At 44.2% G+C, this 13654-nt stretch overlaps 1 protein-coding gene across 5 annotated transcripts in view; it reads right to left on the bottom strand.

Annotated features, from left to right (window-relative positions):
• Window positions 1-13654, bottom strand: part of GARIN2 (golgi associated RAB2 interactor family member 2) — a 30521-nt gene extending 16867 nt beyond the window's left edge. For 3 of the 5 annotated variants that reach the window (XM_049706403.1, XM_049706404.1, XM_033418242.2), the window contains exons 1-4: window positions 5149-5653; window positions 4524-4699; window positions 1327-1526; window positions 106-622 (exon numbers count right to left, since the gene is read on the bottom strand). In XM_049706403.1, coding sequence (XP_049562360.1) covers window positions 106-622; window positions 1327-1526; window positions 4524-4699; window positions 5149-5158 — 903 coding nt within the window. In that variant the 5' untranslated portion in view covers window positions 5159-5653. Of the gene's footprint in view, window positions 1-105; window positions 623-1326; window positions 1527-4523; window positions 4700-5148; window positions 5654-7436; window positions 7588-8505; window positions 8595-13218 lie in introns of those variants that run through there. The other 2 variants (XM_049706405.1, XM_049706406.1) reach the window with 2 other exon arrangements.

Here is a 13654-nt window from a genome sequence, read left to right as displayed (position 1 = left end):
AAGAGTAAGTTCCATAGCATTTTGATAATCGATGTCAGGTAGCTTTTACCAAAGAAGGTGAAAGAGAGTGATTATTAGAGAATGAAAGTCTTCCATGTCACATACCTCTTCCTCCCGCTTGGCCCTGAGTATGTCATCATTTTCAAACACCACTGTGACATTGCAGATGTCTGTGACTTCTGTGACTTCTGTGACAATCCTTATATCTGGGGCCTCGGTGACCTCATTTTCTGGAGTATCTGTGACATCGGTGACATCGGTGATGTCCGTGAATTCTGAGAAATCAATGCTTTCTATGCCATTGACGAGGTCTGAACATGTGTACAGGTGTGGGGTCTGTACAGCTGTGAAGGCTGCAGTATCCGTGATGTCCACTGCCCCTGTGATGTCTGTGCTGTTTTTGATTTCTGAGAGGCTGAAGACTTCTGACACTTTGGAAGCTTTGGCTTTCTCCTCATTCAAAAGGGAGATGAGTTCCACCCACTGACGGAATAGGGTGTCTTGTTTGCATGCAGGGGCACAGAGCTGTAGGTAGTAGGCTCGGCCACTCACCAGCTTTACTTTGATGCGCATATTCTCAGCATCATGCACAGAAAGAGTCACAAACTGCAGAGGGAGAAACCTGCAGACAAATGCAAACATCATCTGGAGGCCTGATTGGAAACTATCATGAGGACTTTCCTTTTATAGCAGTTTGTGGCGTGAGACTCAGGACAACAGGCGTGTCTCTCTGACAGGCCTGGGGAGGGGCAGGCATGGGATGGGGCAGGACCTTCTTGTGGTCATATGTTCCCAGGTCTGGTTCTTAGCTTTTGAGGGTCAAAACTTTGATTTTTAGTACATGTAATCAGGCTCCTGAGGGCCAGCTGGCCTGAATCATACTAAGACTCTAATGAACTAAAATATCAACTATTTACTATTTATTTAGGAGAAGTTGTCCCATTTAGTTAATCCTGCAAGGTTGAGACTGAGAGAAGTTAGTGATTTGCTGTGGGTCCTACAGCAAGTTGGTGGCTTGAGACAAGACCAGAGCTAATTCTGATGGAAGTTGGGATAGGGTGGGGGGAATGTTCTAGAGAGGCATTTTATTATGAGCCTTCAGTTCCTGTTACTTAGGTTTAAGTTTTGAAAAGTGGATGGCCTGTTTGACTTCCAGGTTGTCAAACTATCTCCCCAGACTTTAAGGATGTGACTCTCTCATCTGCAGCAGGGAGCACAAGTGAGATGCTCCCTTGGACCACTTGTCATCTGTGTTTCTATTCTCAGCTCCTCAGGGGTAAAGCATGTTTTCTGAGAGGTCTGTAACCTCTTCTCTTTGTAACTCACCTGGTGAGCACCAGATTCTCCGGAGAAGGAGATGTCAGAAGACTTTTAAAAAGGGGCTCTGAATCTTTCTGGGCGGCAGGTGTCAGATGTGCCAACAGCATCACGTTGGGGGTCTTGAGGGTGGGACTGGAAGAGCAGATGCCTACAGTCACCCAGTTGGCTCGGTTATGAAGGTAAATGGATTCACCTCTCCTGTTGACCTGAGGCAGAGAACAGGAAGAGGAGTTTTCTGTTAAAGTGTGTGGCCCTGACAACCTCGTTTACCCAAGCAGTGTAGGAATAAAGGAGAAATGAACCATGATGCCTTTGTTCAAGTGAATTCTTAGAGATATCACAGAGAACAGACAGACACAGTCTCTGACCTGTGGGGTCCGCTGGGGAAGACGAACATTAAACAAGTATGTCACTAAGTGTTGTTGTAAGTGTTACTAAGTTCAGGGTGCTGTGCTGTGGAGCACATCACAGAAAACTTGACTTGGGAGGAGGAAGGGAATGGTGTGCTGATAAGTGTGTAACCACTGTCTCTCGGGAGATACTCATAAGTTTATTATCAATTTCACTGGTATAAAAGATGAGTAGCACACAATTTACAGACAATGATATACCATACTCTTTATGTTAAATCCATACAACCAATTGATTCTCCCAGAAGTCAAACTTGTATCCATAACCTCAAGATAATAGTAAAATGTAGTAATATAATAGGAATGATGAGTTTTGAGTATTTGTTCCCTTTGGGTTTTTTTGGGGGGGGTACTTTAAAAAAAACATTTACTTATTTATTTATTTCCGCTGTACCAGGTCTTAGTTGCGGCATGTGGGCTCTTAGTCACAGCATGTGGACTTCTTAGTTTCAGCATGCAGACTCTTAGTTGTGGCATGCATGCGGGATCTAGTTCCCCGACGAGGGTTCAAACCCAGGCCCCCTGCATTGGGAGTGCAGAGTCTTACCCACTGGACCACCAGGGAAATCCCTTGTTGCCTTTGTTTTGAATAGTTTTATTTTTATTTTTATTTTTTTTTTGCGGTACGCAGGCCTCTCACTCTTGTGGCCTCTCCCGTTGCGGAGCACAGGCTCCGGATGCGCAGGCTCAGCAGCCATGGCTTACGGGCCTAGCTGCTCTGTGGCATGTGGGATCTTCCCGGACTGGGACACGAACCTGCGTCCCCTGCATCAGCAGGCGGACTCTCAACCACTGCGCCACCAGGGAAGCCCCTGAATAGTTTTATTTATAAGTTTATATAATTTAATTCTTAACGATGGCTGTGTTTAACAACTGACTTGTAAACTTCCTGAACACTTACCAATCGGACAGCTGTAGCACACCCTCACCATAGGGTCAGAAAATCCTCCCCTGAGGAAGGGACCTCTAGCTGAGACCTGAACAATGTGGGACATAGACTGGCTGAGAATCTCTGCCAGTTGGAAGAGGAGGAGACTGGAAAGTGGGTAGACAGGGATGTGAAGGAAGCCAGAGAGGGGAAACACTTGGTTTCTCAGCTGTACATTAACTGCTTCAAAAACATAAATGACTTAAAAGCAAATATATTTAGAAAGAGATTGTAGCCTACACTATTGATTACCTACCCAAAGCCATGCTCCTATTCATCGGATTAATGGAATTCTGGTTTTGTCCAGTATCCACCCCTCAGGGATGCTGCCCCAGCTGAGGAGCTAAATCCTGATCCACCTAAACTGGTCATGGTGATCCATTCCATCCCCTGGCCAGTGATTGCTCTCAGCAGGCCCTGGTCAATGAGACACTGCTGGGGGCCTCCTGGAGGCTCTGGGAAAGGGTTCTCAGCCCTCACAGACAGTTCAAGGATGAGACACATCCCTTCCGCTGCTGGCAGCTGTCATGTCCTGTTTGCATGTGATATCACGAAGGGAGTGAATTTGAGGGTGACAACAAAAAGAGACAACCCGGGTCCCTGATGACTCCCAAGAGTGAGTTGGTGTCCTGTGGTTCTTTCACTCTACTTGAGATAATTGTTCTTTTTCGCTCACAGTTGAGTCAGGAACCTTGATAACTTGCTGCCAAAGACATACCGACCACAAGAGGTTGTGTGTGTTAAAGGGAATAACATACCCAGTTAAGACATGGGGCCATGTCTGATTTATAGAATGCTGACTGCCTCTCCCAGTGTTCATTAGAACTTGCAAATGGTTATTTGAAAAAGGTGCAGAAGTGTGAAAAATAAAATAAAAAGATTATTAGTAGGAAAGAAGCGCACAGAAGGTAAAGAACATCAAATCACGGCATCACATGCTTTCTGGGGCATGACTTAAACATTAGTGTTCTTTGAGGCATCACCTCCCTCCTATGGTGTCTGGAAGTGAGGAGGTCTCCCGTCAGTGCAGAGAATGTGTTATGTTGTCGTTCCTGTCACTCCTTTGTAGAATCAGCCAAGGAGCTGCTTAAATGGGCATGTTTCACGTTAGACTTGGTTGTGACATTTTCAGGAAGTTTAAGGGTATGGCCCACACCATTGAACTCATTTCCCTGTTTCTTTGTCTGAGTTTTTTTTTTTTCCCTTTGGCCATACCTCACAGCATGCGGAACTTCCCCAACCAGTGATCGAACCTGCACCCCACTGCAGCGGAAGCACAGAGTCTTAACCACTGGACCGTCAGGGAAGCCCCTGTCTGAATAATTTAATGTTGAATGTTTAGCAGAAAGTTAGAACTGCTCTCAAATGCATTGAAGTGTAGTTTCATTCATCATGTAGGTACATTTTTAGGAGAAGGAAACTTTTCTCCCTGGCACAATTTGACAATTATATTTTACCTTCAGAACTAAGAACCAAAATGCATTTTAATCCCTAGTTGTGTCATAGATGTTATTCTTTAAAATGTCTCCTAAGTTAAGGAGGTATCTGAGTGCTTTCCTGTGGCAGAATATTCTAAAAATGACTATAATCTCTTTGTGTAGTTTTGGGGAGATGATGATAGAATGAAAATTTCAGTAGACTTGGGACAGAATTTCTAGGTAAGAGTTTGTTGGGAAAATTTGAAATGAATTTTCCTTTTACATCATAATTATTTTAGGTTGTTTGAAGTTCCCACACTGTTCCTTTAATTGTATCACACATTCCCTTGCCACATTAAAACAATTTTTCCAACCTTTTCTGTTGTCTTTGAGAAAATTAATTACCAAAGTTATTAGAACTTAATTCAGGGCTCAATTATTATTTACCTGGATAAAACTGCTCTCTAATATGGGAGGAGATACAAAAGGGGCATACTCTCCTTCATCCAACATATTTTGAAGCTCTCCTGGATCCTTGGAGCCTGGGACACAGATGTCATCTTGCTCGTCAATACTCGTAGTAGACTTGCTGTCATTCTTCTTCATTGTGCTTATGTATAAACCTCAGAAAGTTGAAGAAATGGAAATACAGTGAACAGAGACAGAGAAAATCTAATATAATAATTAAGTCGCCTCACTTTTCCACTAATTCAACAAATTTTATCAACATCTACGACATTCCAGGGACTGTGATGGGCACTGGAGATCCATGTGAATAAGACCAATAAGATGCCTGCCCTCACGCAGGTTACAGTCTCTGGGGAAACAGCGAGTAAGCAAGAAGATGTTGGATGATAAGGGCTACAAAGACTCTGGATCAGATCCATGTGATAAAAAGTGTCTGGGGTGTGGGACTGGCAACAGAAATTAGTTAGGGTGGTTAGGGGAGGCCTCTCAGCACCCCCCCTCCCCAAACCATTATTTTCCACCTTCCTAATTAATGGTACCTCTATCCTTCCCAGCATGCATGGGCCTAAAGTCCTTTTCTGTAAGTAGGGTATACCATACTAACCTGAGACCATCTCTTCCTGACCATTAACCCACTACCGAGGCTTAGTGAACAGTGGGTATCTATCTAGTCACTGACAGCTGTACATCTTCTGCTGTCGCTCTGGCTCTCTCTCCAGAAACTGCTTCAGTAGACACCAATGGCTCTACATCATTGGATTTCACCTTTCATCTACCAGAAATCACAGAGTTCCAAGAAAGGAACAGGTCCTAGAATGCAATTCTGTTCAAACCTTCAAAAGGTCACTCTTCCTTCTTCACAAACTCCATGCCGGTTAGAGGAAAGCAGTAAGTTCTGAATGTTTATTTCCACCTCAGTCCTTTCTCAGAGATCCTTCTTTTCCTTTCCCTGGCCAAGCTAGAGAGTAGCAGTGAACATGCCCCATCTCTGTCCCAGCCAGGGCCTGGGACACAGAGGCCACCGCTGCCTGCTATCCCATGAGCGTGTGACCCTGGGAATTCTCATCAGACCTTCTGCTGGTGACAACACAATGCTCCCCTCCAGCGCATCTTACACATGAACATAGGGAAAGTGAAATAACTCAAGAGAAAGTGAAATAGTCCAGAGGAGCCAAAATGTAAAAAGAATGAGACAAAAGAGATCATTCAGGAAAAAAGAGAAAGAGATAAAACAACAACAGTCAGCTGAAACAGAGAGGATGGAAAATAATAACCAACAAAATATATTTAGTTCTTGCTTTGTGGCAGGCAATAATAGCTTTACATGCACTGTCTCATTTGATTCTAAAAGCACTATGAACTAGCATTTTTAAGATGCTTATTTTATACACCATGAAGCTTGGAGAGGGAAAGTAACTTACCCGAGGTCACACCTTATAAGTCCCCACACCAGGAATCAGAACCTCATAGTCTGACTAGAGGAGCTTATGCCATGGCCTAAGGTTCAGTCCTGCCCTGAGTGCTTGGAAAGATGGATGTGAGAATCGGCAAGGGTGCGAGGGGTCAGGATAGGTCAGGACGTATGGGAAAAAGGAAAAGGAGGGTGAACCCGAGACAACAGAAGGTGCCTTCCCCTTCTTCCTATTCTCTTCCCTTCCTGAATAATTTAGTCCTAAATCCATTAGCTGGGACAAAGGGAGGCAGGACTCTGTAATGAGGGGAGTGAGGAGCCACAGCTCAGGACACAAGGGAGGCAAGAGGGCATCTATTACCAGGAGAAGGGGTGCAGCCCATTGTAAGAAACCAGGGCCGAGCAGCCTGAGGAGGGGGTCCGAGAGGGAGAGAGGACGGTGGCAGAGATGGGTAATATGTTCATGCAGGGGAATTGATCTAATAAAATAGGAGACCATGAGACTCTATGTAAATTAAAATTTTGATGAGGAACAGAATATTTAGTTCAAAGTACCTCTCACCAACATATTTATCAGTGTCAAGGGGAAGAAATAACTGTACAGTGAAGAAGCCGGGCAGACACCGTCTCAGTGAAGTGATGAGTGAACACTATCAGTAATGGGAAAAACCAAAATGATGTACCACCTTACAGGATGCAACGAGATGCACACATCATTCTGTGATATTCCTCCCAAAGATGCATGACCTGAATCCAATTATTAGGAAACATCAGACAGATCCAAAGTGAGGGACATTCTACAGAATAACTGGCCTGTGATCTTAAAAAATGTCAAACTAACGAAAGTCAAAGAAAGAGTATAGAGATGTTCCAGACTGAAGGGGGCTAAAGAGACATGACAGTGATTCTGAACTGGATCCATTGGCCGTGCAGGCCATTACTGGGACAACTGGCAAACGCTGAGTGGGGTCTCGGGATTAGGTGGTGGTAATAGGCAATGCTCCTGTCCTGGTTTTTGTTAGTTTCTTTTTGTTTTTTTGAGGTACACAGGCCTCTCACTGTTGTGGCCTCTCCCGTTGCGAAGCACAGGCTCCGGACGCGCAGGCCCAGAGGCCATGGCTCACGGGCCCAGCCGCTCCGCGGCATGTGGGATCTTCCCAGACCGGGGCACGAACCCGCGTCTCCTGCATCGGCAGGCGGACTCCCAACCACTGTGCCACCAGAGAAACCCCTGTCCTGGTTTTGATGGTTGTATTTTGGCTGTGTAGGAGAATGCCCTTGATTGTATTTAGGGATAATAGGGCAACAACTTGGCAAATTACTCTCAAAAGCTTCAGGAAAAAAAAAGTCTTTGTATTGTACTTGCAATATTTCTGTTTGTGATTGTTTAAAAATTTTAATGGGAATAATAATACAAGGAAAGAGGAAGGAAAAGAAGGTATAAACCAGGGGTCCCCAACTCCCGGGCCATGGACTGGTACCAGTCTGTGGCCTGTTAGGAACCAGGCCGCGCAGCAGGAGGTGAGTGGCTGGCGAGCAAGCGAAGCTTCATCTGTATTTGCAGACGTTCCCCATTACTCGCATTACTGCCTGAGCTCCGCCTCCTGTCAGATCAGTGGCAGTGGTGAGTTGTATAATTATTTCATTATATATTACAATGTAAGAATAATAGAAATAAAGTGCACAATAAATGTAATATGCTTGAATCATCCTGAAAACGTCCCCCACCCCCGGTCCATGGAAAAATTGTCTTCCATGAAACCGGTCCCTGGTGCCAAAAAGGTTGGGGACTGCTGGTATAGACGAGAGGATGGAGGAGGGGAGATGGATGAGTTCTGAGTGTTTGGCCATCAGTGCAAAAGGCTGTATTTAGCCACTTCAGGATTCCAAGGAGAGAGCTTTGCAATAGCAATGAGAGAATCCTCACAGTGACAGGATGGTAGGAAAAAGGCACATAATGGCCCATTGCCATCTAGGTTTTCTCTCCTCCGTGACATCCAGCAGGACAAGGCATTTATTTTATCATCGCTGAGTGGCTGAGAAACAATGAAGCTGCCTTAGAGAATCAGAGGACACAGCAAGTGCTGAAAACATCAACTGGATTCTTTGGGGCCTAAATATACGGGGATCTCCTAGAATCTGACAAGAAATCACAAGAAAGGTGCATTTTTAGATGAGAGCAAGGTATGACGGAGGAAGGAAAGCAAAGGTCGGCCGCCTTTTGGTTCAGGGTTACCAGCAATATCACAGCAACTATTCACCCTTCACTTCCCAGAACAGCTGTGATTGTTACGCTTTTGTCCCTATCAGCCCAGACTCTCTACTATCAGTTCACGTGTACCTGCTTGAGGTCTAGAAAAGCTGATCCCTGTAAGCAGGGTCTTTGGTACAGCGTCATTACCAGAAGAGGAAAGGAGAAAGAGAAAGCCTGGAAAGTGGAGTAAGTAGAAAGCGAAGGGAGAGAGAGAGCAAGGGTGAGGGCGCATGTGACAGTGTAGCTCTACGTGGTCCCCCCACACCCCGCCAGCCATACGCACCATCACCTCTTACCTCAACTCAGGGTCAAGCCACAGTCCTCTCAGAGACAAAGTTTTTAACTCACTTCATTTTGGGCTTCCTCCTTTTAATGATGAAGTCTTCTGTGAAGGAGACAAGAAATGGAAAATAAAGTGTACAAAGGAAGAAAATACTAATCCTTACTTTCATTTACTACATGAGGACCATGCCTTAAAAGGAGCTCCTCTAGGGACTTCCCTGGCAGTCCAGTGGCTATGACTCCGTGCTTCTGCTGCAGGGGGCACGGGTTCGATCCCTGGTCAGGGAACTGAGCGGCCAAAAAAAAAAAAAAAAAATTAAAATAAATAAATAAAGGCTTTTACCCATGCTGAAATTAAAAAAAGAAAAAAAAGAGTTCCTCTAATTACACTAGTAGTCAGAAGGTTGCTGTCTGTATTTGAGCTGAGCTGTTGGCGATGGTGCCAATCACGGTTTTTGGTGGGTGGAATCAGACAGTCATGAGTCTGTAGCCCATAGCTGGCCTGAAACTGTCAAATAAGTGAAATCCTGGGCTCCTATAGTCATGAGGATATTCTATAATGTGACAAAGCTAGTAATATGGACTCAAATAACCGTTGTGCCATGGAGGGTCATAAGGAGCCTGGGTTATTGTCTTCCTATAAAGAGCCACAGCACTCTATTCAACTCTCTACCATCCCAACTGCTAGTTGTGTACATGTGTACACTTACATATGCTCATACTATTTTGTCACGAGTATGTAGTTCTCACACTGTATTGTGATTGCAGACACCATAGACACTCCTTTTTCCTCTCCATAAAATTCTGAAATAACCCCTTCAGGAATACCTGGGACCAGGTGAACTACAACTATTATTGCTCTCAGAACTCAAGTTCTGTAAGGCCAGTATGGAAACTGGTGTGGTGGGGATATAAGGAATCTGGAGTCAGACACATCCAGGTTCATATTTGGGCTCTGTCACCTGCTACTTGGTGACCTTGGCATGTTATTTAATAGCCCTGAGCTCAATTTCCTCATCTATAAAATGAGGATAAAACCACCCAACTCGGGACTTCCCTGGTGACACAGGGGTTAAGAATCTGCCTGCCAATGCAGGGGACACGGGTACGATCCCTGGTCCGGGAAGATCCCACATGCCGCGGAGCAACTAAGCCCGTGCACCACAACTATTGAAGCCCGCGCGCCTAGAGCCCTTGCTCCGCAACAAGAGAAGCCACCGCAATGAGAAGCCCACACACCTCAATGAAGAGTAGCCCCCGCTTGCCGCAACTAGAGAAAGCCTGCGCTCAGCAATGAAGACACAACGCAGCCATAAATAAATAAATAAATATTAAAAAATGAAATTAAAAAAAAAAACAACACCCGACTCAACTCAGTGTTGGGACCACTGGATGCACCAATGTATAAAAAACACTGAATAGCATGGCTATTGCACAGTGAGCACCTGTAGCTGCTTGTGCTGGTCCACCACACTTGACCCTGTGTCCAAAAGTATAATCTCCTCAGTGTTTGCCGGGCTGGGTTCCTTCTTGATCACTGTTAGTTTCATATTTCCCAAGTTTCCTTCATTCTAAGGAATGAAGGAATTTCCTCAGCTTAAAAACTGTGAAATGGAGTGTGCCTTGTGATCACTCTCCACTGGCAGGGACAATTGCATGGTGGTTGTCATTTGGCTGTACCTGCATGGACTTAGTCATGGTTGTTCACATTAAATTATGTACATTGGTTGTACTGCATGCGTTGCATTTAATTGCCATTTAAAATGTGTTCCCAATGGGTACCTGAAAATCTTTTGTTGACACCTTCTTGTAAGATTGAGAAAGTTTCTGTATAAAACTTGCAGAATGCACATCAGAGGCTTGGAAGAAGGTCCAAGAGACCAGAGTGGAGCACTCCTCTAAGAAATGCACAGAGGATGAGGGCACAGAGAGTGACAGATAAATATTGTGTGGAAGAATCCCAAGTAGTAAGAAAGCATTGAGTCACATAATTAGCTGCATTTTTTTTCTTTCTCAGTGGTCCATAGTATAATGATGTATCTTATAATTGATGGATCTCAGATTTGATAAAACACAGTAGTTGACTCTTGCTCATCCACAAGTGGATGATAGAGTACACATTTTTGGGGAAAAAAATCACTTAACAAAGTGACAACATCCACATATTGGAGGGTATGTCTACTGTTCACAAACACATGCTACTCTGTATGTGCCCTGTGGCCCTTTCGCAGCACAGTCATTTATGTGGCTTCCAGAATCCCTGGATCTGAGAACAGTTCCTCCAGAGAGAGGATGATCTCCCAGGGGAGCAGGTGTAGCTGTGGATCCAAGGCCACAGAGAGGGAGGAGAGAATGAGGAGAAGGAAGGGCTCCAGGGGATTGGTAGCCAAGACCAGGCCTGGCCCCTCTTGTCCCCTTTGAACCCCGGAACAAAGGTAGGCGTCAGCTAAGGAACAAAGAATGTAACCATATATTTTATCTTCTCTGGTTTGATGCTTTTTATTGTTTGTTGCTAAATATTTGTTCTGGAAATACTTCAGTACTTTTGAATTATGTGTATGGATGGTAAATGTGTGCTGAATTTTAACTAGTTTTGTTGTAACTGTGATTTGAGATTATCTCTCTGTATACCAAAGCCTCCACCCCTAACCTCTTCAGTTATGCTGGTTAATTAATCAAGATAGCACTGCTCTTACGGCATATGAATCGTTCTGTGAAACCAACTGTGTGGCAGTGCACACGTGTTTTGTCAGTGGTCCAAAAGCAGGGTCAGCTGTTAACTATTTACTAGGACCACTCTTAAAAACTGGAGATAGTATTAAAGTTTTGGTATATATATATATATATATCCATATATATCTCATATCTTTCCAGTTTTACAAATTGCTTTAGCTATATAATATATACTAATATTTTCCCATGACATTAGATATTTTAAAAAACAGCAGTTACCAATCATGGTGTGGACCTATTTGGAACATCACAGTCTCTTGTAAGATGTGCCAAAACGAACTGCACGCAATGGTTCAACCGATGTTTGGGAAATAGTTTTCTGTTAAAGGGCAGTGGATGATTCAAGGTTCTCCCTCTGATGAGTCTCCTGTGCTCTGCTGTACTTTCTTGTGGGGAGATCACAGAAGGGCAGCCTGACATTTTGCTTAACTTACTGTGTTTGGGGCCTCCTTTTCTCAGGCTGCAGGTTTGTAGTTCCCATTGTTTCTGGTGTCTGCCCCCAGTAGCTAAGGTTGGTTCAGTCGGTTGTATAGGCTTCCTGGTGGAGGGGACTAGTGCCTGTCTTCTGTTGGATAAGGCTGGATCTCGTCTTTCTGGTGGGCAGGACCGCATCCAGTGGTGTGTTTTGGGGTGTCTGTGACCTTATTATGATTTTAGGCAGCCTCTCTGCTAATGGGTGGGGTTGTGTTCCTGTCTTGCTAGTTGATTGGCATGGGGTGTCCAGCACTGTAGCTTGCTGGTCGTTGAGTGGAGCTGGGTCCTAGCATTGAGATGGAGATCTCTGGGAGAGCTTTCGCCATTTGATACTATGTGGAGCCGGGAGGTCTCTGGTGGTTCAATGTCCTGAACTTGGCTCTCCCACCTCAGCGGCACAGGCCTGACACCGGGCCAGAGCACCAAGACCCTGTCTGCCACATGGCTTTTGGGAAGTCTGAGGTCTTCTGCCAGCGTTCAGTGGGTGTTCTGTAGGAGTTGTTCCACATGTAGATGTATTTCTGATGCGTTTGTGGGGAGGAAGGTGATCTCCACATCTCACTCCTCCGCCATCTTGAAGGTCCTCCTCAACAGCTTGAGTTTTAATGGAAATTGGGAAGGGGAGAGAGTGAAAGTCTGGGAGCTAGCGTGCAAGTGTTTTCATTGGCTTTTCTGACCACTGAAATCAGAGAGGGTGTCTATAAATGCCCTGAAAATAATACCACTTCCATGTAGTCTTTCCCCACACTGATATTTTATGATAAAACATTTTCAAAGCTATAACAAAGCTGAAAAAATTCTATAGTGAACACCCATATACCTACCACATAGTTTCTCTTTTTTTCTTTTGTTGTGTTATTTCCATAATGACGTGAAAGCTCTTGAATGATGGGGTTTACCTGCCACTCATTAGAACTGGTCTCTGTGATACTTGGAGCTTGGAGGTTAGTTCTTTGTAGCACTTTGAAGCATAGCATTTACTTAGTTTTTTTCTAAGATTCTTAACACAGCAGTAAACACATTTTTAGTATTGGTCCATCACAGTCATAGGTTGCAATTCTGGTTGAACCTTAGAGAAGATATAACTGTTGTGGCCTCCCTCTCTTCTGACAATGGGGCCCCAGCTAACCTTTTAGCTTTGAACAGAAAAGCCCTGTGTTCTAGATCTTCTCTCTCATTTGAATAATTTAAAATGACCATATTTCCATAAATTCATTCAATTCAGTCACTTATGGAAGAAAGTTTGAAAAATCAAAATGTAAAAATCATCAGAAAACTTGTTTTCAAAGAAACTCTCAATGAAACTATTTTTAAGAAAAAGAAATTCAGTAACCAGGTGTTAAGTCTCTGAGATTTCTTGCTTGCTCTGGTTGAAACTAGAAGGAAATGAAACTTTAAGGAAAAGGGGAAGGTGGAAAAAGAATAGACATTTTGCCCTCGAATTATGAGAATTCACTGAACTATCCTTTCCTTCTCTCTCAGGTTCACACCAAAGTTGCAGTAGGCAGACAGTCACTTACATAGAGGTGAGGATGAAACAGATCTCTGGAGATCTCCTGGATGTCTACTAGAATAGTCTCCAAATAGCACGTTTCCAACTCTTTTCACATTTCTTTGGCAGGTATTTTCAGTCTACTGGACAGGCAACTTACCACTTAGTAAAAGAAGCACAGGAGGCCAGACTTCCCTGGGCATTGTTCTAAGGCTCCTGCATCATAATGTGCTGACATAATCTCTGAAGTAAGAGAAGAACGCTGGGAAGCAGCAGCCCTGAAGGTCAGCCCCTAACCCTGGGGTTAGGTGTTGCTAGCATTCCTGTGGAGCTGCACAGCTCAGGAGCAGTAGTTCTGGTTGCCACGTGAAGTTTTCAGAGGCTTCCCTGGAGAGAAAAGCCAATTTAGTCATAGGATCACCATGGAAAAGATATCATACTGAGATAGTTGAAAACACTATCAT

This window comes from Orcinus orca, chromosome 2 (genome assembly GCF_937001465.1).
Source record: "Orcinus orca chromosome 2, mOrcOrc1.1, whole genome shotgun sequence".
Classification (NCBI taxonomy): Eukaryota; Metazoa; Chordata; class Mammalia; order Artiodactyla; family Delphinidae; genus Orcinus; species Orcinus orca.
Note: the sequence above shows the minus strand (reverse complement) of the source record. Positions and strands in the feature narration are given on the sequence as shown.